The sequence below is a fragment of the Rattus norvegicus genome, chromosome 7, assembly GCF_036323735.1.
Source record: "Rattus norvegicus strain BN/NHsdMcwi chromosome 7, GRCr8, whole genome shotgun sequence".
Taxonomy (NCBI): Eukaryota; Metazoa; Chordata; class Mammalia; order Rodentia; family Muridae; genus Rattus; species Rattus norvegicus.
In genome coordinates this window covers 45,045,868-45,071,100 of record NC_086025.1, presented here as the reverse complement: position 1 = coordinate 45,071,100, position 25,233 = coordinate 45,045,868, and the positions used below count along the sequence as shown (strand labels likewise).

Here is a 25,233-nt window from a genome sequence, read left to right as displayed (position 1 = left end):
ATTTGATGTGAAGTGGAGTGTGTGTGTGTGTGTGTGTGTGTGTGTGTGTGTGTGTGTGTGTGTTTATGCAAGCCAGGAGTCAACATTGAGTGTTGCCCCTCAGGTGCTATCCGCCTTATTTTTTTTTTTTTTGAGTCAGGACTTCTATTGGCTTGGAACTCACTGATTAGTGTAGGCTAGTAGGGTAGGCTATCAAGCACCAGGAATCCAGTTGGTTTTACCTCCCAGTGCTGGGATTATAAACGTGCACTACCAATTTGTAAATGGGTTTTAAGGACAAGAAAAGGTCTCACGTAATTCAGGCTGGATTCAAGTATGCAGTGTAGCCAACGCTGGCCCTGGACTCCTGATCTTGCTTCTACTTCTCAAGTGCATTACAGGTGTGTGCTTCACACGTGACCTGATCTGACTTGGGATTCGGTTTGGGTGATCGCACATTTAGAGACCTTTGGATATTGCCAAACGTCTCATGCTCTCCCTTTGTTCACCCGATTCTACCTGGGTCATGACTGCAGTTTAAGAAACTGGGAGTTAGCGCACATCCTGGAGCGAGGCTTGAATTTATGCAATATCTCAGGATGTGGGCTAACTGCTGCCTCCTGGTCTCTCTTCTGCTGCCTTTCCAGTCCTGTGGTCTGCTTTTAGAAACTTTGCAATCCTATAACAGATAGAGGCCTTATATCCAAAATATACAAAGAACTCAAGAAGTTAGACCGCAGGGAAACAAACAACCCTATTAAAAAATGGGGTTCAGAGCTGAACAAAGAATTCACAGCTGAGGAATGCCGAATGGCTGAGAAACACCTAAAGAAATGTTCAACATCTTTAGTCATAAGGGAAATGCAAATCAAAACAACCCTGAGATTTCACCTCACACCAGTGAGAATGGCTAAGATCAAAAACTCAGGTGACAGCAGATGCTGGCGAGGATGTGGAGAAAGAGGAACACTCCTCCATTGTTGGTGGGATTGCAGACTGGTAAAACCATTCTGGAAATCAGTCTGGAGGTTCCTCAGAAAATTGGACATTGAACTGCCTGAGGATCCAGCCATACCTCTCTTGGGCATATACCCAAAAGATGCCTCAACATATAAAAGAGACACGTGCTCCACTATGTTCATCGCAGCCTTATTTATAATAGCCAGAAACTGGAAAGAACCCAGATGCCCTTCAACAGAGGAATGGATACAGAAAATGTGGTACATCTACACAATGGAATATTACTCAGCTATCAAAAACAACGAGTTTATGAAATTCGTAGGCAAATGGTTGGAACTGGAAAATATCATCCTGAGTGAGCTAACCCACTCACAGAAAGACATACATGGTATGCACTCACTGATAAGTGGCTATTAGCCCAAATGCTTGAATTACCCTAGATCCCTAGAACAAAGGAAACTCAAGACGGATGATCAAAATGTGAATGCTTCACTCCTTCTTTAAATGAGGAAAAAGAATACCCTTGGCAGGGAAGGGAGAGGCAAAGATTAAAACAGAGACTGAAGGAACACCCATTCAGAGCCTGCCCCACAGGTGGCCCATACATATACAGCCACCCAATTAGACAAGATGGATGAAGCAAAGAAGTGCAGACCGACAGGAGCCGGATGTAGATCGCTCCTGAGAGACACAGCCAGAATACAGCAAATACAGAGGCGAATGCCAGCAGCAAATCACTGAACTGAGAATAGGTCCCCTGTTGAAGGAATCAGAGAAAGAACTGGAAGAATTGAAGGTGCTCGAGACCCCAAAAGTACAACAATGTCAAGCAACCAGAGCTTCCAGGGACTAAGCCACTACCTAAAGACTATACATGGACTGACCCTGGACTCTGTCCCCATAGGTAGCAATGAATATCCTAGTAAGAGCACCAGTGGAAGGGGAAGCCCTGGGTCCTGCTAAGACTGAACCCCCAGTGAACTAGACTATGCGGGGAGGGTGGCAATGGGGGGAGGTTTGGGAGGGGAACACCCACAAGGAAGGGGAGGGGGGAGGGTGATGTCTGTCCAGAAACCGGGAAAGGGAATAACACTTGAAATGTATATAAGAAATACTCAAGATAATAAAAAAAAATAAAAATAAAAAAAAAGAAAACCTGTTTGTCCTGCATCTGTATAAATGCATTTTGTATTTATATTATATATAGCATATAATATATTTGTATTAATGTCAGTTAGTTGAACTGTGAAGTGTTATTTGGTGGTGCTGTTAGTTATAAGACAAACTTTGGTACCTAAGCTCATCAGATTTTATGAAAAATGGTGTTGCATTGGGAGAAAAGCAATAAAGCCTGCTAGTCTCCCTTGACAGGAAAATGTGCTTTCCACTCCTCATGAGGAGCAGAAGTTCCTGGTTCAGGGTCATGTGATGAGTGTTAGTGGTTTGGCCTGAGGCTCATTGGGAACCAGTTAAGTGGAATGACAGTGCGCTCATCCTCCAGGAACTTGGGTTGCACTGTCAGGAAGGGAGCTAACCACGAAATTGAAAAATATCCCCTCTGATGGCCATCAGAAGTGGCGCTGAGCCAGGCTGAGGGTAGGGTTAATGAAAGGGACTTGTCGCTCAGTGGATGATTCAGCATGATACCAAGAGCCAATGCGATGGATACTTGGAAGTGGCCAAGAGGCTGACAAACAAACTTTCTCATGCAAGAATGACAAGAATATGAGGTGCCCTTTGTGTTCCTCAGCTTGGCTCAGCCATTACACAGTAGACACATGTAACTTTAAAGAATTATACTGTACATCCTAAATACATACAAATCTAACCCGGCCCACAGTATCAATAGAAAAGATTCTAGTGAAGAAATATTCAGTGCTATGTGAAGCCACAACCAAAAATGCACATAACATATTGAGGTAATTTCAGAAGAATAGATGTTGCCCTTTGTGGTCACAGCCAAAAATATTTCCGGGTCTCTGTGGGCTGAGCATCCAGGGACCATGTCATGGAAGGAGTGGTTTGCTGAGGAACGTTTGAGTACCTTCTCAGACAATCTTTCCCTCTGTGGGTCTTCCCTTTCTAATATTTACATCCAAACCAACTCAAGCATCGTTTGCTTTTAAAAAATTAGTTTACATCTTGCCAGAATTGCATCTAGATCACTTGTGAGGAAAACATCATTTATCAGTTGTTCACACCAAATGGCCAGGGTTATGAGAGTTAGGAGTGTACCCTTGGTCGCTAGAGTTACAGGATTCCCGTCTACCCTGGATAGTCAGCTGAACTAAGCAGAACTTAATAGTGCACCAAGAAGCTCACTGAACGGGCAATGAGAGCTGACATTTTAATTAAAAATTTAGGAAGTGACATTTATTTTACACTATCTCATGTAATTTATTTACGTTTAACTATTTTTTTATTTACTTCAGGTTAGAATAACAATGTCTCTATCATATTTTTCAAAATAGAAACCATGCTAGGCTCATTAAAGTCCTCTTTCCTGGCCTTGTTGTCAGAACGGGTTAGCAGTCAGTGTTTAACAAATGGTAGATCTGTCTGCCAGTCTCCAGGCACCAGTCTCCTCCGTGCATAAACATTCGGGCCCGATAAGAGTACAGGATAATATTTCAGCCACAGATAACTCTCAAACATTGTTTAGCTTTCCAAGTAAAGTAGTTAAAATTCTTTACTTGACAAAGGTTAATGTGAAGCTGCAAACATAGTTTAATGGAAAAAAATATTAATTGAGAATTTATTTTACATGCCCCGTTAGAGCAAGTCAAGTAAGCTTGGTGAGCCGAAAGGCCATTTTTATAAAGTGAAATACAATAAACAAACAGGCCTACATTCTGGTTCCTATCTTTAACAAATTTATTGTTTTAAGTCAACTAAATGAAGTAAGAGAGCTGGACTCTGGGTTGCTTCTCCTGGGAACCCTGAGATATTTTGCTTTCCCTGGAAGGAGGCTTTGAGAAGGAGGGCTGGGCACAGAGGGGAAGGAAGTTATTACAAGTCAGGGAGTTTCTTGAGCCTTTAGTGCCTCCATCTGAACAAAATGAGACTTTGATATTTGGCTTCTTATAGTTCTTTAGCATCCTGGGAATTCGATGAGAAATAGAAAAAAAGAAGGAAGGAGGGTTTAGGGGAGCCGATCTTCTTCCTCTGTCTCTGAAGAAGTAGTCTCAGCTAGATGGTAATTAAGCACTCATCTTAGAGGGCACTAAGAGAGGAGAGGTCAGGCCCACCCTTCCTTTCAGACATATGGTAGCCATGAGCAGAGACCTTAGGTTAAAGGCAATATATTCCCCTAGGAGCCTGGGTCTGCCTAGATCTGTATTGTCTTTTCAGGGTTGAGCGCAGTGTCTGATAGTGAAATCATTTAACAAATGTAGGGTGGGATTTTACATTTGACCCCCTAAATGCTGTAGTCTCACTTTATTTATTTATTTTTTGATTTTTCAACTCTATTTATTTAATCTTTTTTTTTTACAGTCCAGACTTTATCCCCCTCCCAGCCCACCCTCTGACTGTTCCACATCCCATACCTTCTTCTCCACCTCCCTTCCAACCCCCCCCCACCTCCCTTTCCTACCTTCAAGAAGATGTCTCCACTCACCTCCCACCTCACCAGACCTCTCCACTCCCTGAGGCCTTCAGTCTCTTGAGGGTTAGGTGCATCTTCTCTGACTGAACCCAGACTTGGGAGTCCTCTGCTGTATATGTGTTGGGAACTTCATATCAGCTGGCATATGCTGCCTGGTTGGTGGCCCAGTAGCTGAGAGATCTCAGGAGTCCAGGTTAATTGAGACTGCTGGTCCTCCTACAGGGTTGCCCTCCTCCTCAGCTTCTTCCAGCTTCCCCTAATTCAACCACAGGGGTCAGCAGCTTCTGTCCAGTGGTTGGATGTAAATATCTGCATCTGACTCTAAAAGAGTTGGGCCTTTCGGAGGGCAGACATGATAGGTCCTTGTTTGTAAGCACGCCATAGCATCAATAATAGTGTCAGGCCTTGGGGCCCCACACTGAGCTAGATCCCAATTTTGGCCTGTTACTGGACCTCCTTTCCCTCAGTCTCTTCTCCATTTTTGTCCCTGCAGTTCTCTCAGAGAGAATAATTCTGGGTCAGAGTTTTTGACTGTGGGATAGCAACCCCCTCCTTCACTTGTTCCTGTCTTTCTACTGGAGGTGGACTCAACAAGTTCCCTCTCCCCACTGTAGGCCATTTCATATAAGGTTCTTCCTTTGAGTCCTGAGAGTCTTTCACCTCCCACATCTCTGGTACATTCTGGAGGGTACCCCCCCCACCTTCTACCTCCCGGGGTTGCTTGTTTCCGTTCTTTCTGCTGGCCCTCAGGGCTTCAGTTTAAAAGGGTGGTGGTTCTCTTCTGGTCTGGTCTGCTGAGGAAACTGAACAGATGAATAAACGTGAAGGAAGGAGAATTTTACATCAACTTTCACCCAATTTTAATCTATGTTCGCTTAGTATTTCAGGCCTTCCAACATAAATTGATATGAGCCAAGAGTATAGACTGTTATACTCTATACTATTTGTCTGTAGCTTGAATAGACCATGTGAGCTATGCGCCTCTACGTTTCCACATTCACCTTAAGTACACTCAGATTGAATTTGGGGTAGTGTGAGTGATGCTTGATTATTGGAGCGGAGCCAAATCTGATCCTTAGCTTTCTTGGGCAGCAGCTTAATGAAACTGATTAGCATTTCTCTGGGCTTCTTGTTTTCTTTACAAAAATCGGCACAACGGTATTCTTTTCACGAGGCAGAAATGAAGACCCAAAAACATTATGTATGTCCATAATTCAGCCCCTTGAAAAAAAATCTCAAGTACGGGAAGCTGACACGTTTACTTCTCTAAAACTACTAGAGAATTTGAGTTTCTAAGACGTGTTTGAACATTAAGAGAAAATTTATTTATTTGAATATTCAAAGATATATGCAAATAAGAGGGACGAGAGCGACTCTGGTGAGCATTTTCTTGCTGTTCTAGGTCCCCTTCTGGCATGATCGAAGGAACCCCACAGCTTCACGCGCATGCGTGGAGAGTTTCCTCCACGTGTTTCGCGCCTGTCCATGTCCCGATGGTGGATCCCTGCAATATTAACCAACAGAACAGTAAGTCCTCCTCTCCACACGTAGACTCAGTAGAAGTGGCCAATATGTTCTACCGACTTTATAATCTTATGTTATGATTTTAAATTATTTATGCATTAAGACTAGAGCCCTGTCGTTCCTTATGCGCATTTTGTTCAATCCTGTGCTAAATCCATGGTTTTTAAGTGCAGTTAGGGCTTTTGAAAAGAACAGCAAACAACCTATTCTCTTACATTTTAAAAATTTACACATTGTAGGTATTTATGGCTTTTCTTCTTCTCAAACACAGGCTGCATTTTGGAGTTTTCCGATGCAGGAAATGCTCGAAGACCGCGGTTATAGTTTCAGGAAGCCCCACTTCAGTTTCATAACGTCTTGTTTTTATTCCTATTCACGGCATCTGCTATCGCTCTGTAAGCAGGGCCCACGACCCAAAGATTGGCTCGTTCTGTTAAGTGGGCAACAGTCTGACATAATCATTCTCTAGCTGTGCAATTTGCAGGAACAACGCAACTCACATGCTTAGAATTTGGACACACACACAAACACACACACACACACACACACATACACACATACACACACACACACACAAACCTATGTGCATGTCCACCAAATACATTTTAAACTAAAGTCACTATAAACCAAATCAAAGGCTAGTTTGCTTCCTTCCCAATTAAAGGAGTCTCTCTGGACAAAATCTAATGTTAGTTAGGTATTTATTTATTTATTTATTTATTTATTTATTTATTTATTTATTTATTTATTTATTTATTTTACTTTGCCTAGTTTACCACTTTCATAGAGTTAACTTCTATATGTTACTAACATGGGCTGGGAATCCATATTCAGTCTCCACATTTTGTACTGGTTGTGTGTGAGCGTTATGCTGCCTGTTTTTATTTCAGGCTTAGTTCGGATGTACTGGGAAGAACAGATAATCTTGCACCCGACACTTAAAAAAAGAGCGATCTTTTTATCCCAATGACGATTGTCATTCTCCCTGTCTCTGTCTCTTTTTGTATGCCTCTCAGTCTCTTTCTGTTTCTGTCTTTATCTCTCCCTATCTGTGTCTCTGTCTCTCCCTAATCTCGAGAGTAGACTAGAGTCTTGGCTTTTATGATGTACTACTTTTAGATCCATTTCCATTTTTTCCTCCATTTCATCCCAGTATTTTAAGAGCAAATTTACTTCTTCAGCTAATCTTACTTGGTTTCTCATATCTTATTTGTTTCTAACCTTGATGATTTCCTTCTTACTAGTGTGGTGACTTTGTTACTTATTAAGTTACTATGTGAAGGTTTTGGCGGGGTTCACTGGATAAGCTGTCTCTTCCAGCCGAGTCCTTATTTTAGAACTGTCACTATGCACCATCTTACCTGTGTTTTTCATCCCTTTCCTCCCACACTCTGTGTCTTCTGTGGTATATGCTTCAGAAGTTTCTTTTTTACTTTTGCCGTGAACTGTGATTTCATAAAGATCCCAAAACAGGTAAATTCCCAAAGACAGCAAAAGAAAAAATAGACAAAAGCCAACTGCTCTCAAGAGGACTCTGCATATTTTCTCACAAGAATTTTCCTGAGTTACTCTTTATTTAATAACCGTGGAAATACATTTTGACCTACAAATTCTTAGAGCCCAGTAGAATGTTCTTACCAGTGCGTTATTTTGCTCTTTCAGGATTCTTGGAGTGAGGCATTTGTCTAACAACAGTGTATAGTCATTTGTTTCACATATGCACACTAATTTAATGCAAAAAGTAGTACTTGGGTAACTACCAGGATATTTATTATTAATAAATATACCTTGGATCTGGGAGGAGTTGAGGGAGGAGTGGGATAATACATTGTTTAAGTTCTTAAAGAGTTAATGAAATTGTTACAGTACAAATGAATATGCTTGACGTGCATTCAGCATTGTTCCTTGAAAGTGAAAAGTATCTGATGTCCATCAGTCTTTCAATAACAATGACAATACTAAGGCTGAGTGATTTTTATGGCAGAGGGAATCAGTTCCAGTAAGGTCCACTTACATCACGGAACCACATACCTCACCTTGTCTCCTTTCTCTGAAGACAGTATCTCCCCGAGCTTGTCACACCTGTTTGTCCAGTCCCAAGCAGTCGGATTTGCTCAGCACTGACTTGAATGTGCTGTTGCAGGGACCTGCTTTGAATAAAAATAGAGAGAATTACATCTCACAGATGTCAGGATGAATGGATTCCAATCCCTAATTTCTATTCATTTATTTTTCCATTTTTGTCACACATGAATTTATTAATCAAACACAACTGAGCTTCTCGTGTTTGCCAGACATTGGGCAGGGTGCACTGCGTTAAGTGACTCAGTGGCATCTGCTCCATTGTTTTTTACCCACAAGAATCCACTGGAATGCAGTGATTGTCCCTCCTGAGATCATGGTGTTTTCTACAAACTTGTCATTACATCCATTATCAGGGACCACTTTTGTTATGCACACAGGGGCCTGGAGATGATAAGCCCCAGTTTCTCACAGTTTCCTGAGGTGATCCTCAGGCATGGACTCACTGTGGTTACCACTTCTGCCAATCGATCCTTCCATTGCATACATTATTCAGGTACACTAGATTTTTTTTGGTGGGGGAGGGAGCTCAAAGACGACTGCTGAGCTTACTAGCTCTCATTTAAACGATACGTTTCTAGAAAAGGGAGCTACTTGAGTAGTTTTGGTACCCTGTTCTTAGGGTAATTGCTGGCCTGGCATAGGGAAATCTCACGGCGGCGTCTTTGTCTGTTAGTTGGATATGCAGTGCACTGTGATGTCATCCACCAGGAGCTCTTTGCTCCTTGTCACGTCTACGTCAGTCCAGGGCTGTACTACCAGCTGTGTCGACATGACGCGTGCAAGTGCGGAAGCTCCTGCCTGTGCAATGCTCTTGCCCATTATGCCTACCTGTGTGGTCAGCGCGGTGTGCCCATTGACTTTAGATCTCAGATCTCGTTCTGTGGTGAGTATGACATCATGGACAGATGACCAGGTAACTCTTTAGACAGCTTCGTATTCCTAATGGAGGCCTTCAATTTTTAAAAGAGATGTCAAGATTGTATATACATTATTTGAAATATTCCTATGGTGTATACCTACTGAAAACAACTGAACACCAAGAGATATGCTAGAAGAAAAAACTTTTAATGTAGGACTGAGTACAATGTGTTTGCTTAGTGAGTGAGAGACCCTTTATTTAAACTCGTGGAACTAGAGGAGGGAGGGTTGGGGAGGTATGGAAGACGGAGAAAGGGAAAGAGGGGGAGAGGAAGACAGACACATACAGCGAGAAACGTTCATAACTGTGGATTATTGGTTACTAAGTTAGAGTATGATTGTGTATCTTGAAAGAAGCGTTAAGGATAGTTTGAAAAAATAAAAAAATATTCTTATCTTGGAAATGCTATATCTAAGTATTGAAGATTATGAAACAAGAGGATGCTTTGAGACACAGCTTATCTGTGGTTAAATAGGTCCAATGTGTCGTAGGCAGTGTCTGTTTCATGTTCTTTGACTCTAATACTCCTGATTATGGCGCCTGCTGTTCCATTTAAGGTAGAGAGATTCTGTAGTGTCCTATGTTTATTTTTCTATCTACAACCCTTGGGCTTCCTGGGGTTGTTTTTCGTAAGTTTACTGAAAACTTGTTACATTCATTATTTAGCTGCTATCAGAGCAGGGCCCAGAGACCACATAGCCAGAAACAGGAGCTTTTTGGTCCAGTATCCAGAATACCTTCTGACTGCTCTAATCCTTCCTTCAGTTGGGGCTTCTCATCTGTGAGAAATCAGCTTAAAGGTCTTCCAGTTCCTTCATGTTTTCTTGAGAGCTAATCATTAATGATGAGCCTCCAAGTCTCTCCCAACCTGAGACTTCCAATTTCTTGGTGTTTCTTTTGTGACCCTTTAATGGTAAGGCACCTCTCCATCCTGGTTTTTCCAATGTTCTGTTTTATAAAGGATTTTCCATTTCCACATGAGTGAAATCCAAGTTCTAAGACACCTAGGATTCACACTCCTCTCCTCTGCTCCAGATTCTGTGTTTTATTTCCCTCCTTATTTACGGCATCTGGAAACACTCTCTATTCCTGTTCCACCAAGTTACACACCTAACATCATTTGGTTACATTTGAATCAGAATGGTAGAAGTATTTGTTTCGGGGAGTTTTAGATTTTCGTTTATTTTAAATAAAGGGGAACCTTTTAAAAGTAGTATCTTTATTCTTTGAAATTCTCATTTAATTTTTTTTAACTTAGTATATTGTTTTGGGAAATTTTAAAAACATGAATTCTCTATGTCATTTTGCTCCCTTTTCCCTCTCTAGCTCCTCCCATGTCTTTTGACCCCCTCTCAAAGTTATGACCTCTCGTGTAATTGTTATCATTGCATATATGTCTATGAATACGAGTCCCTTTAATATTGCTTATTTGTGTATGTGTCTAGGATGAGCACTTGGAATTAGATAGCCTATGGGGGATGGTCTCTGGAGAAGACTGACCCTCAGCAGCCATTCATTGCCTATAGGTCTTCATCTAGGGGTAGGAACTCATGAGAGTTCCACCATAGACATCGATATGTCAACTGATGTTGTCATTGTGCAGATATATTTTAGATTATTTTAATTAGCCTGCCATTTTCAGTTCCATTTGATCTAAAGAGAAATTGTTTTCAAAACAATGTATAAACATGATAAAACATGATATTATATATATAATGTTTGTAGAGGAATAATTGCTTACTTAGGTTTCAAGAGTATGATAAGGATGATGACTATACTGGTTAGCTGGTTAGCTTTTGTCAACCTGGTACAACTAGGGTCATCTGGGAAAAAGAGAATCTCAACTGAGTAATTGCCTTCTTCAGACTGAACTATGAGTGCCACTGGGACATTTTCTTGATTGATAATTGATGAAGGAGATCACCTACCCACCTACCTACCTACTTACCTACCTACCTTATATTTATTCATTCATTTATTTCATTTTGTTTTCAAGTCTGTGATGTGCTCACTGATGTAAGATAGTGTATGTCTAATGATCTGTATTTTCTTTTTTTTTTTTTTTACTTTTTTTTTATTAACTTGAGTATTTCTTATATACATTTCGAGTGTTATTCCCTTTCCCGGTTTCCGGGCAAACATCCTCCTCCCTCCTCCCCTTCCTTATGGGTGTTCCCCTCCCCACCCTCCCCCCATTGCCGCCCTCCCCCCAACAGTCTAGTTCACTGGGGGTTCAGTCTTAGCAGGACCCATGGCTTCCCCTTCCACTGGTGCTCTTACTAGGATATTCATTGCTACCTATGAGGTCAGAGTCCAGGGTCAGTCCATGTATAGTCTTTAGGTAGTGGCTTAGTCCCTGGAAGCTCTGGTTGCTTGGTATTGCTGTACATATGTGGTCTCGAGCCCCTTCAAGCTCTTCCAGTTCTTTCTCTGATTCCTTCAACGGGGGACCTATTCTCAGTTCAGTGGTTTGCTGCTGGCATTCGCCTCTGTATTTGCTGTATTCTGGCAGTGTCTCTCTGGAGCGATCTACATCCAGCTCCTGTAGGCCTGCACTTCTTTGCTTCATCCATCTTGTCTAATTGGGTGGCTGTATATGTATGGGCCACATGTGGGGCAGGCTCTGAAGGTGTTCCTTCAGTCTCTGTTCTAATCTTTGCCTCTGTATTCCCTGCCAAGGGTATTCTTGTTCCCCTTTTAAAGAAGGAGTGAAGCATTCACATTTTGATCATCCGTCTTGAGTTTCATTTGTTCTAGGCATCTAGGGTAATTCAAGCATTTGGGCTAATAGCCACTTATCAATGAGTGCATACCATGTGTATTTTTCTGTAATTGGGTTACCTCACTCAGGATGATATTTTCCAGTTCCAACCATTTGCCTATGAATTTCATAAAGTCATTGTTTTTGATAGCTGAGTAATATTCCATTGTGTAGATGTACCACATTTTCTGTATCCATTCCTCCGTTGAAGGGCATCTGGGTTCTTTCCAGTTTCTGGCTATTATAAATAAGGCTGCGATGAACATAGTGGAGCACGTGTCTCTTTTATATGTTGAGGCATCTTTTGGGTATATGCCCAAGAGAGGTATAGCTGGATCCTCAGGCAGTTCAATGTCCAATTTTCTGAGGAACCTCCAGACTGATTTCCAGAATGGTTGTATCAGTCTGCAACCCCACCAACAATGGAGGAGTGTTCCTCTTTCTCCACATCCTCGCCAGCATCTGCTGTCACCTGAGTTTTTGATCTTAGCCATTCTCACTGGTGTGAGGTGAAATCTCAGGGTTGTTTTGATTTGCATTTCCCTTATGACTAAAGATGTTGAACATTTCTTTAGGTGTTTCTCAGCCATTCGGCATTCCTCAGCTGTGAATTCTTTGTTTAGCTCTGAACCCCATTTTTTAATAAGGTTATTTGTCTCCCTGTGGTCTAACTTCTTGAGTTCTTTATATATTTTGGATATAAGGCCTCTATCTGTTGTAGGATTGGTAAAGATCTTTTCCCAATCTGTTGGTTGCCGTTTTGTCCTAACCACAGTGCCCTTTGCCTTACAGAAGCTTTGCAGTTTTATGAGATCCCATTTGTCGATTCTTGATCTTAGAGCATAAGCCATTGGTGTTTTGTTCAGGAAATTTTTTCCAGTGCCCATGTGTTCGAGATGCTTCCCTAGTTTTTCTTCTATTAGTTTGAGTGTGTCTGGTTTGATGTGGAGGTCCTTGATCCACTTGGACTTAAGCTTTGTACAGGGTGACAAGCATGGATCGATCTGCATTCTTCTACATGTTGACCTCCAGTTGAACCAGCACCATTTGCTGAAAATGCTATCTTTTTTCCATTGGATGGTTTTGGCTCCTTTGTCAAAAATCAAGTGGCCATAGGTGTGTGGGTTCATTTCTGGGTCTTCAATTCTATTCCATTGGTCTATCTGTCTGTCTCTGTACCAATACCATGCAGTTTTTATCACTATTGCTCTGTAATACTGCTTGAGTTCAGGGATAGTGATTTCCCCTGAAGTCCTTTTATTGTTGAGGATAGTTTTAGCTATCCTGGGTTTTTTATTATTCCAGATGAATTTGCAAATTGTTCTGTCTAACTCTTTGAAGAATTGGATTGGATTTTGATGGGGATTGCATTGAATCTGTAGATCGCTTTTGGTAAAATGGCCATTTTTACTATATTAATCCTGCCAATCCATGAGCATGGGAGATCTTTCTATCTTCTGAGGTCTTCTTCAATTTCTTTCTTCAGTGTCTTGAAGTTCTTATTGTACAATCTTTTACTTGCTTGGTTAAAGTCACACCGAGGTACTTTATATTATTTGGGTCTATTATGAAGGGTGTCGTTTCCCTAATTTCTTTCTCGGCTTGTTTCTCTTTTGTGTAGAGGAAGGCTACTGATTTATTTGAGTTAATTTTATACCCAGCCACTTTGCTGAAGTTGTTTATCAGCTTTAGTAGTTCTCTGGTGGAACTTTTGGGATCACTTAAATATACTATCATATCATCTGCAAATAGTGATATTTTGACTTCTTCTTTTCCGATTTGTATCCCCTTGACCTCCTTTTGTTGTCTGATTGCTCTGGCTAGAACTTCAAGAACTATATTGAATAAGTAGGGAGAGAGTGGGCAGCCTTGTCTAGTCCCTGATTTTAGTGGGATTGCTTCAAGTATTTCTTTGGGTGTACGAATGAACATAACATGTTTCTTTCCTGTCGTCTCTTATGTGATACTTGTTTGTTCACAGCCGTGGTGTGTCAAAAGGGCATGCTGTACCACCACTGTTCCTCATTCTGCCTCCGTTCCTGCACCTCTCTCTCCTCCCCTGAGCAGTGCAAAGAAGATTGTGCTGAAGGTTGTAACTGTCCTGAAGGCAAATTCTATGAAGACACACTTAACTTTTGTGTGCCCATGTAAGTCACAGAGGGGGCTTGACAATACCAGATGGTGTCTGCTTTTCTTCTGAGAGGCCAAATGAACGTACGCTCTTGATACACACACACACACACACACACACACACACACACACACATTTGCTTTATTTGCTTTATTTGCTTTTGCGTAATGATATGGTGAGCTACTCACAGAAAGCCACGGAAAGTACTACACACACACACACACACACACACACACACACACACACACATTTGCTTTTGCTTAATGATATGGTGAGCTACTCACAGAAAGCCACGGAAAGTACTAGTTATCCCTGAAGTTTATTCCTACTTGATTTCTCCATACCCTAACCATAAACAAGATTTATATTTTTCATACAAGTGGTAGAATTGTATTCACTATTCTCATTCAGACGGTTCGTAGCCCTCACAGGAAGTGAAGACTTTTGTTTTGCACATAGGGTTAAAATATACAGCAGATGCGTGTTTCCTAAGTTCATTCAGTGACTTTTCTTGGGACTAAGCAAACAGTCCAGATCTATTTGGGGACTTCAAATCTATAGCTACTATGTCAGGTTAGTTGTCTGTTGTTTGTACAACATAGCTTTGTGCAGTCCCATGGAGTGTTAGAAGTCTACAGTGGCCAATTACAGGACACAGCGTCATCTGTGATTTTGTTTCTGTGGGAAAAAATAAATATCTTATTTTATTTACTTCACCTTTTCCCTTATAGATATCACTGCCGCTGTCATTATAGGGGGAGCATTTATCAGCCAGGGGAACTCATCCCAACACCCTCAGGCTTATGGTAGGTGAACCCTGGGGACCCTAATGGAAGAGTTGGGGGAAGGACTGAAGGAGCTGAAGGGGATTGAAGCCCCATAGGAAGAGCAACAGTATCAATCAACCAGACCACCCAGAACTACCAGGGACTAAACCACCAACCAAAAAGTACACATGGAGGGACCCATGGCTACAGCTGTATATGTAGCAGAGGATGGCCTTATCTGGCATCAATGGGAGGGGAGGCCCTTGGTCCTGTAGAGGCTCAATGCCTCAGAGAAGTGGGATACTAGAGCGGTGAGGTGGGAGTGGGTGGGTGGGTGGGGGAGCACACTCTTAGAGGCAAAAGGGAGGGGAAATGGGATGTGGGGGTTGTGGAGGGGAGACTGGGAAAGGGGACAACATTTGAAATGTAAATAAATAAAAGAACCAATTAAAATAAAAAGAATATATATTATATAAATTACTTCAAAATATGGGATGTCTGAGACATGTACTGGTAGTTTCAGAATAGATTTCTAAATTTAATCATCATGAGGTGAAACAAAAGCCCTTTGAAATAAGCTTCTGTTAGTAGATGTGGAGAATAGGGTAGTAATTCCAACTACTTCCTGAGGTCTTAGAGGTTCATGGCTCATCTACAGGGTTCAAAAAAATCAGTTCTGGATTAGGTCTGATCAATAAGACACACGGGAGTCACTTATCTTCATATCAAGCCTTGTTCAGCAACACTCACAGAATACCACTCATTCTATTTCTGAACTGTCTGTTAAGAATGTGGTTCCGTTCACGTAGTTCCCATTTATTGACACCTATCTCCCAGGATCCTCCTTCTAGTTGCACTGCAGGTGCTCACAGTGGATCCCCATGTGTAGATAATGACAGCAATTGTATTAAGACAGGACTGCGTGGCTTCTCTTCTCCTGGCACCGTTCTGAGCATGCTGCGTGGATTATTAATTAAGCGCTCATGAGTATAGGTCCTGCCGTCTTATTCCCATTTATACATGAGCAGAGTGAGGCAAATGTGGTTAAGCAACCTGATAATAATGCTGGGATTTATGCCCAGGCACTGGGCTTGGCAGTGCTTGCTCGATTGCAGACCTTGCTTCACAGCTCATTTTGAATCAACAGCAAACTGTCATTCACACTCAACTGCCTTTATAATTAATTCCATCTTTTTCACACCACCCCCTGATTAAAACACAAAGAAACCATTGCATCCTTTCCTGTGTAGTCTATACTACTCTCTACAGTTACCTAAGGCAGGATTCTGAGAATCTTTTTGACTTCGTTCTCATGCTCAACCTACCCATCCTGGAAATTCCTAACAACCCTTGATTTAACTTGGTTTTTAATCTTCTTCATGGAGGTGAAGTCCATTCTTCCCTTCCCATCCTGCTGCTTGAACAGTGACACTCACCTTCTCCTCCCTCCCCCCTTTTAAAAATTTGTCTTTGTTTTACATTGCTCTACCAAAATACTAGAGACCGGCCACTTTACATAGGTTTACTTAGTTCATAGTTATTGTGGTCCAAGAGTGTTGGGTCCACAGGGAACAGAGAGTCAAGGAAGCCAAATCTTGTAATAACCCACCCTTGTAAATGGTTCAGTTCTGAGAGATTAATAATGATTTACTTCAGGTAATAAGCATATTCATCCCCTTTAGAAGTGGTTTCCCATGGCCAAACCATTTTGTGACTTAGGCTGCACCTCTTAAAGTCTCACCTTCCAACAGCATCACTGTGGGGACCAATTCTTAACATGAGTTTGGGACTAAATATACCAAACCAAAACAATGGCACATTAGTCTCTTTGTCTGTGCTCTCCTTCGAGTGTTGGAAGAGCCTTCTTTTGAATTTACTATCCTTAAAATTATTTATTAAAACATAGTAAGATAAATCCATCCTTCCTTACTGCCCAACATAAAATTATTTAGCGTAGTGACTTTGTTTGCACTCCTGTCAAATGTCCCCGACCCAGATGTATGATGTGTAGAGCTGGCTGTCTCATTTCCTTTATGACATTGGCAGGATGGGCTAACACACTTCTGAGTGACATTCTTTAGCTTAAGGATACATGTGTGTGGTTTTCATATGATGTGCCTCTTGGTATGTTGGTTTCTTCACTTTGCAAACATGGAAACACATGGTCTGCTCTAAAGCTGAAGGGAAATCTGTGCCAGGGTTTCCAAGGGTCTGGTGTGTGTGTGTGTGTGTGTGTGTGTGTGTGTGTGTGTGTGTGTGTGTATGTTTCCACTGTGTTACACCCTTAAGGAGTTTCCAGGTTCACGTATCTCTACATGGTTTACCTCCTGTGTTACAGTCAATTGCATGGCACCCGTGTCTCAACCCTTGTCTTCAGTGATGCTGCCAGGATGATTGTCCTGACATTCAAACTGACCATCTCACTTCTGTGATGAAAGCTTTTAGTAGTTCAGCTCCAGAAAAGAATCCTAACATCAGAGCAGGGGCCGGCTTTACCTCCGCTTGCCCACCTCATCTCCTGGCACCTGATTAGGCAGAACAGTGTTTTGTATCTTGTAGTTTATGCATTTCCATAGAGACCTGGAATCTTCCTCTCTGATACAAGTCATAACCTCAGGATTTATTACCTATGACCACCCAAATGCCGGTTATGAACAGATTTTTAATTGCTTTTTTAATATATAATTTTAAGATCTTAAGTGTATGTATTTCTGTATTGAGTGTGTCATGTTGTATAAATTAGTTGTATATTTTCCTCTGTTACTAGAATATAAGCATCTGGGTCAAGCTATTAACAATAAATACTGTGGAGCTTTAAATTCCCCTGTCCCTCACACGGCCCCTTACATAGAGGTGTTCGATAAAATATGTCAAAATTAGATAGCTGTCTTGGAGCTGGAATGAAGGGAATAATTTGTTTGGGTAAAACCCAAGATTTAGGTCTATAAATTAACTATTTCTTTACTTCTAGCCAGTGTTCAAATGGGACTGTGAAATGTGATGAGACAGCAACGCCCTCTACTGGTGAGTCCCAGAGAACGGTTTTCCTGGGAGCAAGTATGTCAAACACTGCCTCATCGTCTTCTGACAGAAGACTCTCGTAAGGCCCTTACTAAAGCAAGGGCACATAGTAGTATCATGCAGTCAGAACAGTGTTCCAGTGATTCCTGGCTATTTCCACATCACTAACTATAGTATTTGTAGGACAGTGGGAAGTCAGTGTACGAGGCTGCTTAGAGACAGAGATGGCCAGCCAGGCATGAAGCTTTTATATCATCAACGCCAGCCCCACCTAAAGGGTTTAGCGTTATTACCCAGATACTGGTTGTAACATAGCCTTGGATCAGAAAGCAGAAAACTCTATCCTAGAACAACACTTCTCAGCCGTTAGTATCCATACAACGACCTGGTGATCTTATTAAGACTTAGGTTCTGATTTTTGAATGAGAAGCCATACCAGGGATTCTGAATACCTACCAATGGCCGAGGTAATGCCAGTGCTTCTAGGTTCTGGGATGTGTCTGGTAAGCAAGGTTTTTAGGATTACTTGTAACAAATGGAACGTGGTAAAGAGCAAGAGTGTGGTGGCACAGTACTGAAATCCAGCGCCAAGGAACAGGGGCAAGGCCGTCCAGGTCTCAAGGTCAGATGCAGAGTTAGAAGCATCTGGCGTATGTAAGACTATGCTATGAAAATATAAAATAAAATCAAAGGGTTTATGAACTATATCCATTGCTATTTCTCTTAGACTATAACTTTCCACTGGAATATGTATCCTGCAGATCTACAAGTCAGAGGACTGTATAGGTCTGTATTTTTGTCAGATTATAGGCAAAAATAGTCTATAGTTGTCATTTGACAACTCTTGGTTTCCATTCTGTTAGACAGGGATATTGTAAGTCAGCTTCGAGCCAAGCAAGGTGGCTTGCGTCTACTCTCATTAAAGAGGCTAAAGCAGAGGCAGGAATTACAGTCCAACCTGGGCTTGATAGTGAGACCCCATCCCTTAGACACAAAACAAAACAATGAAATGCCCTTTGAGTTACACGTTCTAGATTTACTTTGTCCGGATTTAGGTCAGTCTGGGGCTTCCTTACGGGTCATGTTACAGGGCCTCGAAGAAAACACAATAGCTACTGGAAATCCTCATTATGCCCCTTTTAGTGCAGGGTAGCTCACAGTTAAAGCAGGGATTACTAGGTAGCCTGCTTTCTCAGTGGAGTCCTCACCAATCTATTCTTGTGGTCCCATGCAAGTGTCTTATTTCATTTCTCACAGCCCCAAAGCCTTCTGGGAAACAGTGCCCCTCCCCAACCCCCTACGACCCTGATCCCAGGTCCTGCGGTGTAACAGGGGCCGCTGTACTACTCTGTACAGTGCAGTAAAGACAGATGAAAATAATGACTCGGGCCAAGGCAAGATCAAGAAGTAACATGTATTTATTATGGTCATGTGAATGTTTAATATGTAGTGTAGCTTTCAGTCCTTAAAAATTGGCATGTTTGAAGTAAACAACGTACCATGTTTGTTTGTTTGTTTGTTTGTTTGTTTGTTTTTTTCTTGTTGACGTCAAGAAATTATATGCTAATTATTTAGTGAATTGCGGGGAAAGGTGGCTAAGGTTTTCAGGTTTGAGACAGCTTTGGGGAATTGTGAGATGGAACAGACTCTGGCTAGGTAATGCTCATAAACTCGAGGATCACAGAAAGAGAGAGTCCTTTCACTAAAGCAATGATCTGGGCAATGGGTTTTATTTGAATGATTTGTGCATAAGATTTGCGCCAAATACAAAGTTAAAACCATGGTCTCCATGCTTGTATCTGAAGTCCACGCCTGCCCAGAAGGGAAGGAATATTTTGACTGCAGGTTTCCTGACCCTGAATTACCAGCTGGTGGTATAAATTGCGAGACCACGTGTGCAAACATGGCCATGAACTTCACCTGTGCTCCATCCTCGCCTTGCATCAGTGGCTGCGTTTGTGCTGCAGGGTGAGTTCCCCTTTCTTGATAGTACAAGCATTCACGATTTAAAGGATAATTAAAAATATGCTTGGGGCCACCTAGATAAGTTTAAGTGGTTTATAGAGCTTGCCTGTCAGCCTAATGACCTGAATTGGCTCTCTCGAACCTACATAAAGGTGGACGGAAGTAGCCGATTTCCATCAAGTTGTTGCCTCCAAATTCATACCATGATACATGTAGGCTCCTGTATACACAATGCATACACACACACACACACACACATATACACACACTCATGCATGCATGCATGCACACACACTTCAAAATAATTTAAAGATACTTTTTACCAAGAATAGCCAAAATCTTTGTTGCGAGTAGTGGTTAATTACCGTTGAGTTGGTAGCCAGCAGACTGTTGTAACTAGTTTGCTAGGTTAATTTAATACTGTGCCATATAACTAGAGTTCTGCACCAAATAGAAGAAAGAACACATTTTAAGGAAAGGTTGGGATTTCTCCAAAATATTTAGTTTAATAAATATATAGCTACATATATGTGCTTATCATCATGTATATGTTTATATTCCATTGATGCAATAATTATCATCGACACTAAATTGTAATAGTGAAGACAACTACTTTAATTATAAATGTTACAGGTTACTCTATTGAGGCTAAATGGGGGGAGGGGGTACTTTTAGTGGGAATTCTGAGTTCATTCACACCAGAGCTCAAATTCCAGCTTAGTCGCTGTTAGTTGAATGACTTTTTTTCTCCCACATATTCTTCTCTATACCCAACTAGGTAGGCATTGTAAGATATGTAAGATATTGTAAGACTAATAAGTATGTGTGTATGTGTGTGTGTGTGTGTGTGTGTGTGTGTGTGTGTGTGTGGTATAGAGTGTATTCGATACATATGAATCACAATTTAGTTGAGGCTATCTACTCTAAGAGAGAGGGAGGAAGAGGGGCCATCTCAGGTAAACAGGTCACTCATTCTTCCTCAATGAACAAGTCCCACAAAGACATTCCCAGGATCACCTCATAAAAAGCAAGGGCACAGGAGGGAGGTCTTGTGGTTTATCTCCCAGGAGAATCACCTTTGTCTACATGGCTCCAAAAAGCAAGTAGCTTGGAATGGTATCAATCTGCTTAGAAGAGAAGGGTGTGTGGGGGAGAGAAAGGACACAGTAAACAGTAGAGCATGCACGAGGGGAAAAAAAAGGTTGGTGGAAATCAGGCCACAGAATGAATAAGCAAGGAAAACAATTTGTCAAATGGACAAGGGAAAGAAAATATTTGTTGAGGTCAAATAATTAAAACCTGAAATGTTGCTCGATATATCTTTTTTATTGTGATTGTACATGGTCAGTGAAATCTGTATCAAAATTTTATTTCGGACAGAGCGTTTACTGCTGTTTACTATCTATAACCTTTGACTTCGAGTCCAAGCCTCACATTTATTTCCTGGCTGAACCTGATTCAGAAATGCAGAGAAGTGCCACGACTCCTTCCTTAATTGCCTTGAAATAGGCAAATCCACTGCAATGCCTCTGATTGTTTTAGGGAAATATTGCAAACAAACTTCAAGTAAAATGTTGATGATGGCGATCTCAAGTTACTTTCTCTTCCCTATGACCTTTTCTGGCTCATGTGCAGACAATGCTTCAGCATACCATGTATTTTCACAGAGAAGCTTACGTGATCAGTGGCTACAAAACATCTACATGTATTTAGAAACCACTACACTGGAATAATGCAAAGTAGAGGAAAAATCAAGAAAAGTCAATATAAATGCCTTTAAATGCTGGTCCTCCTTATTAAATAACAGTGGGGCAAGTTTCAATTTCTTTTAAAATGATTGCGGTCGTATTTGATTCATGAATGGCTGAGCACATCACAACACACCAGCTACACCATAGGTTCCCAGTTACTATTCATTCCATGCTCCCTCCCAGCCAACAAAATGACCTTATCTTCCTTCTCCTCCTAGCTTTTGATTAGGTATGAAAAAAAACCCATCAGTTACCAAGTAACATTCAAAACAATACATTAATAAAAAAGGAATGGGATACACTTTGGTCTACTTTCATTTAAATACACTTAAATCAAACCATCATCATTTTATACCTTGCACTGACAAACAAGTTTGTTTGCTTTCTAAATTTTTTAGCAGAAACCATTATTGGTTTCATTATTTACTGTTTCACCAGGGATGGTCAGACAATGCTGATTCTCTTAGTAGCAAACACTGATGGCCAGGACACCTACTTTCTATTCGGATGAGCTCTTTCTAGAACAACTCAACATATTAGAAATGTACTCTTTTGTTTTATATTTATGGTGCTATATAATGAGAGGTTAAGTCAGATCTGATCCTGTGCTTGTCATTTAGTTAATCCTGGACCACGTGGGGATAAAAGGGAAAACCTAATTCATTCTTCCACGCAAAAGACAGTGTCGAGTATGTTAAAATTACAGAGCACAAGACCGTCTGACACTTGCAGGTTTTCTAATCATGTTTCTTTTCATTTGGAAGGATGGCTGAGCACAAAGGAAAATGCTATGTTCCTGAAAGCTGTCCTTGCATCTGGAAAGACTGGGAATATGGCTCAGGGGAAGTCATCACTACACCATGTTACACCTGGTAACATCAGACATTTATTCCACAGAAGTTTTCCTCTGCAATAGTATTACTTTCCATTGTTTTACTGCCATGGCATGACATGTGTGGCTAGCAAAAGTGAATCAGAATCAAGCTTGCATATTGGAGCTGCCTGCCCTCGGGGGTTGGATGGCTATTTTCAATGAGGAGACAGATAGCTTTTTAAATGCATCTTTGTCAGCCTAGGAAGAAATCTGGTAACCTAATATAAATACCACAAGTATAAGAAATGCTGCGTGTTCTGAAGAGAGAGAGGTCTATTCAATAGGCATTTGTCTGTTTGAGAGTCAGTGAGCATAGTAAATAGTTATGTCTTGCTAAAGTTTCCTTAAAATAGGCACAGGTATTATAAAATTTTGATGATAGCATCCATGTAGCTTAACCTATCTAAAAGGTTGTGCTCTCTAGGAGCTGGTAGGCCTATGTTCACTTTTCATTCTGATCTGTTTTGTGCGTGTCCCAGGTTTGTCTGGTACTATAAATGTAAATGCATGACAAATGTGTCAATGTAATAGGCATTCTGAGAATGACTTGGCAATATCTATAAGGATTAGTGACTTCAAATGCTTCTGAGTACACATTTAGGCTGCTGTAGCGATAATGATGACTGTCAGGAGCACCGGATACTCTTTCAGAGGACCCTGGTTTGATTTCCAGTTTCAGGGGATCCAACCCTTCCTTTTGGCTGTCACATGTGCTATGCACACCTGGCACACAGAAATACATACAGCCAAAATACCCATGTACATAGAATGAAAACAGAAATTCTAATTAGAACCGAATTGCTCCATAAGGTAACTCTTGTTATTTTTTCAATAGTGTTTGTCGGCGAGGGATGTTCAACTGCACGTATTATCCGTGTCCCGCAGTGTGCACCGTCTATGGGGACCGGCATTACCATTCCTTTGATGGCTTGGAATATGACTATATCAGCGACTGCCAGGTGTTCTTGATAAAGGTTGGTCATACTTACTTGCTTTCTGTTTGACCTCGCATAAAGACAATGTGAAGAACAACATGCTATTGATGGCATACCATAATTAGTATACACCACTAATAAAACTTATGAATATCGTAGTCATTTTGAACTTATTTCTTTGGCTTTAAACTTATCTTAAGTTCTCTTATTTGTAAGGGATAGACTTTAACCTCTTATCTTTTGCCTTGTCCTTAAACTAAAAGTAATGATTATACCAAGCTCCAGTGGTAGAAAGGGCTTGATTACACAATAATTTTTCATTAAATAGAAATTATTTTAAATAGTGTTACTTTGGTGTGAAAGTATACATATATTAATTTATATATTTTATTTTTATGAATTTAAAATCAAGAGAGATTCTTTTTTGCTTCTAGATACATTTTGCTATTTTGATGGTATCCTTTGACGAATTCCTGGATTTGTATATGTTAGGAAATCTTTAAGTTTCTCATATGTATAAAAAGTAAAGATGACCTATATGCATAGTTTGTACACTACTGATTCCAGAATTATTTTTTAAATGAAAGAAATTGTAATTCTTCCAATGTAGTCATACAAGAACAATAAAATGAACACCACCACACCCCAATAATTCAACAGTTGATTAGTCTATTTTTCTGTATATAGTTTTTATGTCACATTATGCCTATGTGTGATTCTGTTCTATAAGCCTGCCTCAAGAAAGTAGAGTATAAGGTCCATTTTGAACATTTCTCCAAAAATTAAAAATCGATGAAATTGAATGAAGCTTTTCTTTATATATTAAAGAAAAGAAGATCTCTATGAGTACTTGTCTCACAAGTGTCATGATAAGTATCATTGAATTACCATTTGTACAGGGAGTTGTCATTTATAGATGATTGTAAGATTCTTATAGAAAAATAGGAATGGATTTGGTGTTACATAATTATGGCATTTGTCAAGTATATTTTTAAATTAATTTTTTATATTTTAAATTTCATACATGTGTGCTGCATTTACATGATTTCCACCTTGTCCTCTCTCCCCAAACTCCTCTCCTGTCCCCCTAACTCTTTCTTAAATTTATGAGCTTTTCTTTAATTATCGTTTCATACCTATGTATACACATATACACACATGCGTGCACACACAGACACACATATGTATACATTCAGCTTGCTGAGTTTGTTTAATCTTACTTATATGTTCATGTATTTAGAGCTAATCCAAGTGGTTGGATAATGGATCAGGGATCTTCTCCCTATATAAGACCGATTTTCCCTTTCACAGGAGCCATTAATTATCCTTAGATCTTTATCTAGGGGTAGGACCTAATGAGGTTTACACTATTCACAGTGCACTTCAACTAGTTTTGTCGTTAGCCTTGTTTAGGTGACAGCATCTTTGAGAGTCCATGTGTGCAGGTCTTCTGTCACATCCAGAAGGCACTAGTGCACAGCAGACATCTTGGTCCTCTGGCTCGTACCATATTTCCACGTCTTCTGCAATGATTCCTGACTTTTAGGTATGGGTGTTGGGTTCTAGACCTTCTGGTTAGGGTTGGACAACTCATCATCAGTTTTTCTTTGCCATTTCACCATTTTTGGCTTTCTATCTGCTGTCAAAAGAACCTCTTTAATGAGAGATGGGAGCCATACTTATCTGTAGCTATAGAATACATATTTAAAGAAAGCTAGAAATTTAATTGTTTTAGGAAAGTGGCAGCGATATGATCTCCTCTAGATGTCATGGCTTCATTAGACACTGTTAGTTGGCAAGCTGTACAGATGAATTCCCATCTATTTAATAAGCTTTAAATCCGGTTGCACAGTATTTACTCCCAAACTGTTGGCTACCTTCAAGATATATGTGCCACTATTGCATCCTTGGGATAGGGTTTGCATTTGGGTATTGACCAACAACTCAATTCAAG

General features: G+C 40.7%; 1 protein-coding gene across 7 annotated transcripts in view; it reads left to right on the top strand.

Moving 5' to 3' along the window:
- Window positions 1–25,233, top strand: part of Otogl (otogelin-like) — a 145,237-nt gene that overhangs the window by 26,769 nt on the left and 93,235 nt on the right. For 6 of the 7 annotated variants that reach the window (XM_039080122.2, XM_039080120.2, XM_039080118.2 and 3 more), the window contains 8 exons: window positions 5,949–6,073; window positions 8,829–9,038; window positions 13,817–13,982; window positions 14,698–14,772; window positions 17,705–17,757; window positions 19,560–19,722; window positions 22,235–22,342; window positions 23,180–23,318. In XM_039080122.2, the coding sequence (XP_038936050.1) occupies window positions 5,949–6,073; window positions 8,829–9,038; window positions 13,817–13,982; window positions 14,698–14,772; window positions 17,705–17,757; window positions 19,560–19,722; window positions 22,235–22,342; window positions 23,180–23,318 (1,039 nt within the window). The remainder of the gene's footprint in view (window positions 1–5,948; window positions 6,074–8,828; window positions 9,039–13,816; window positions 13,983–14,697; window positions 14,773–17,704; window positions 17,758–19,559; window positions 19,723–22,234; window positions 22,343–23,179; window positions 23,319–25,233) is intronic. The other variant, XM_039080121.2, reaches the window with a different exon arrangement.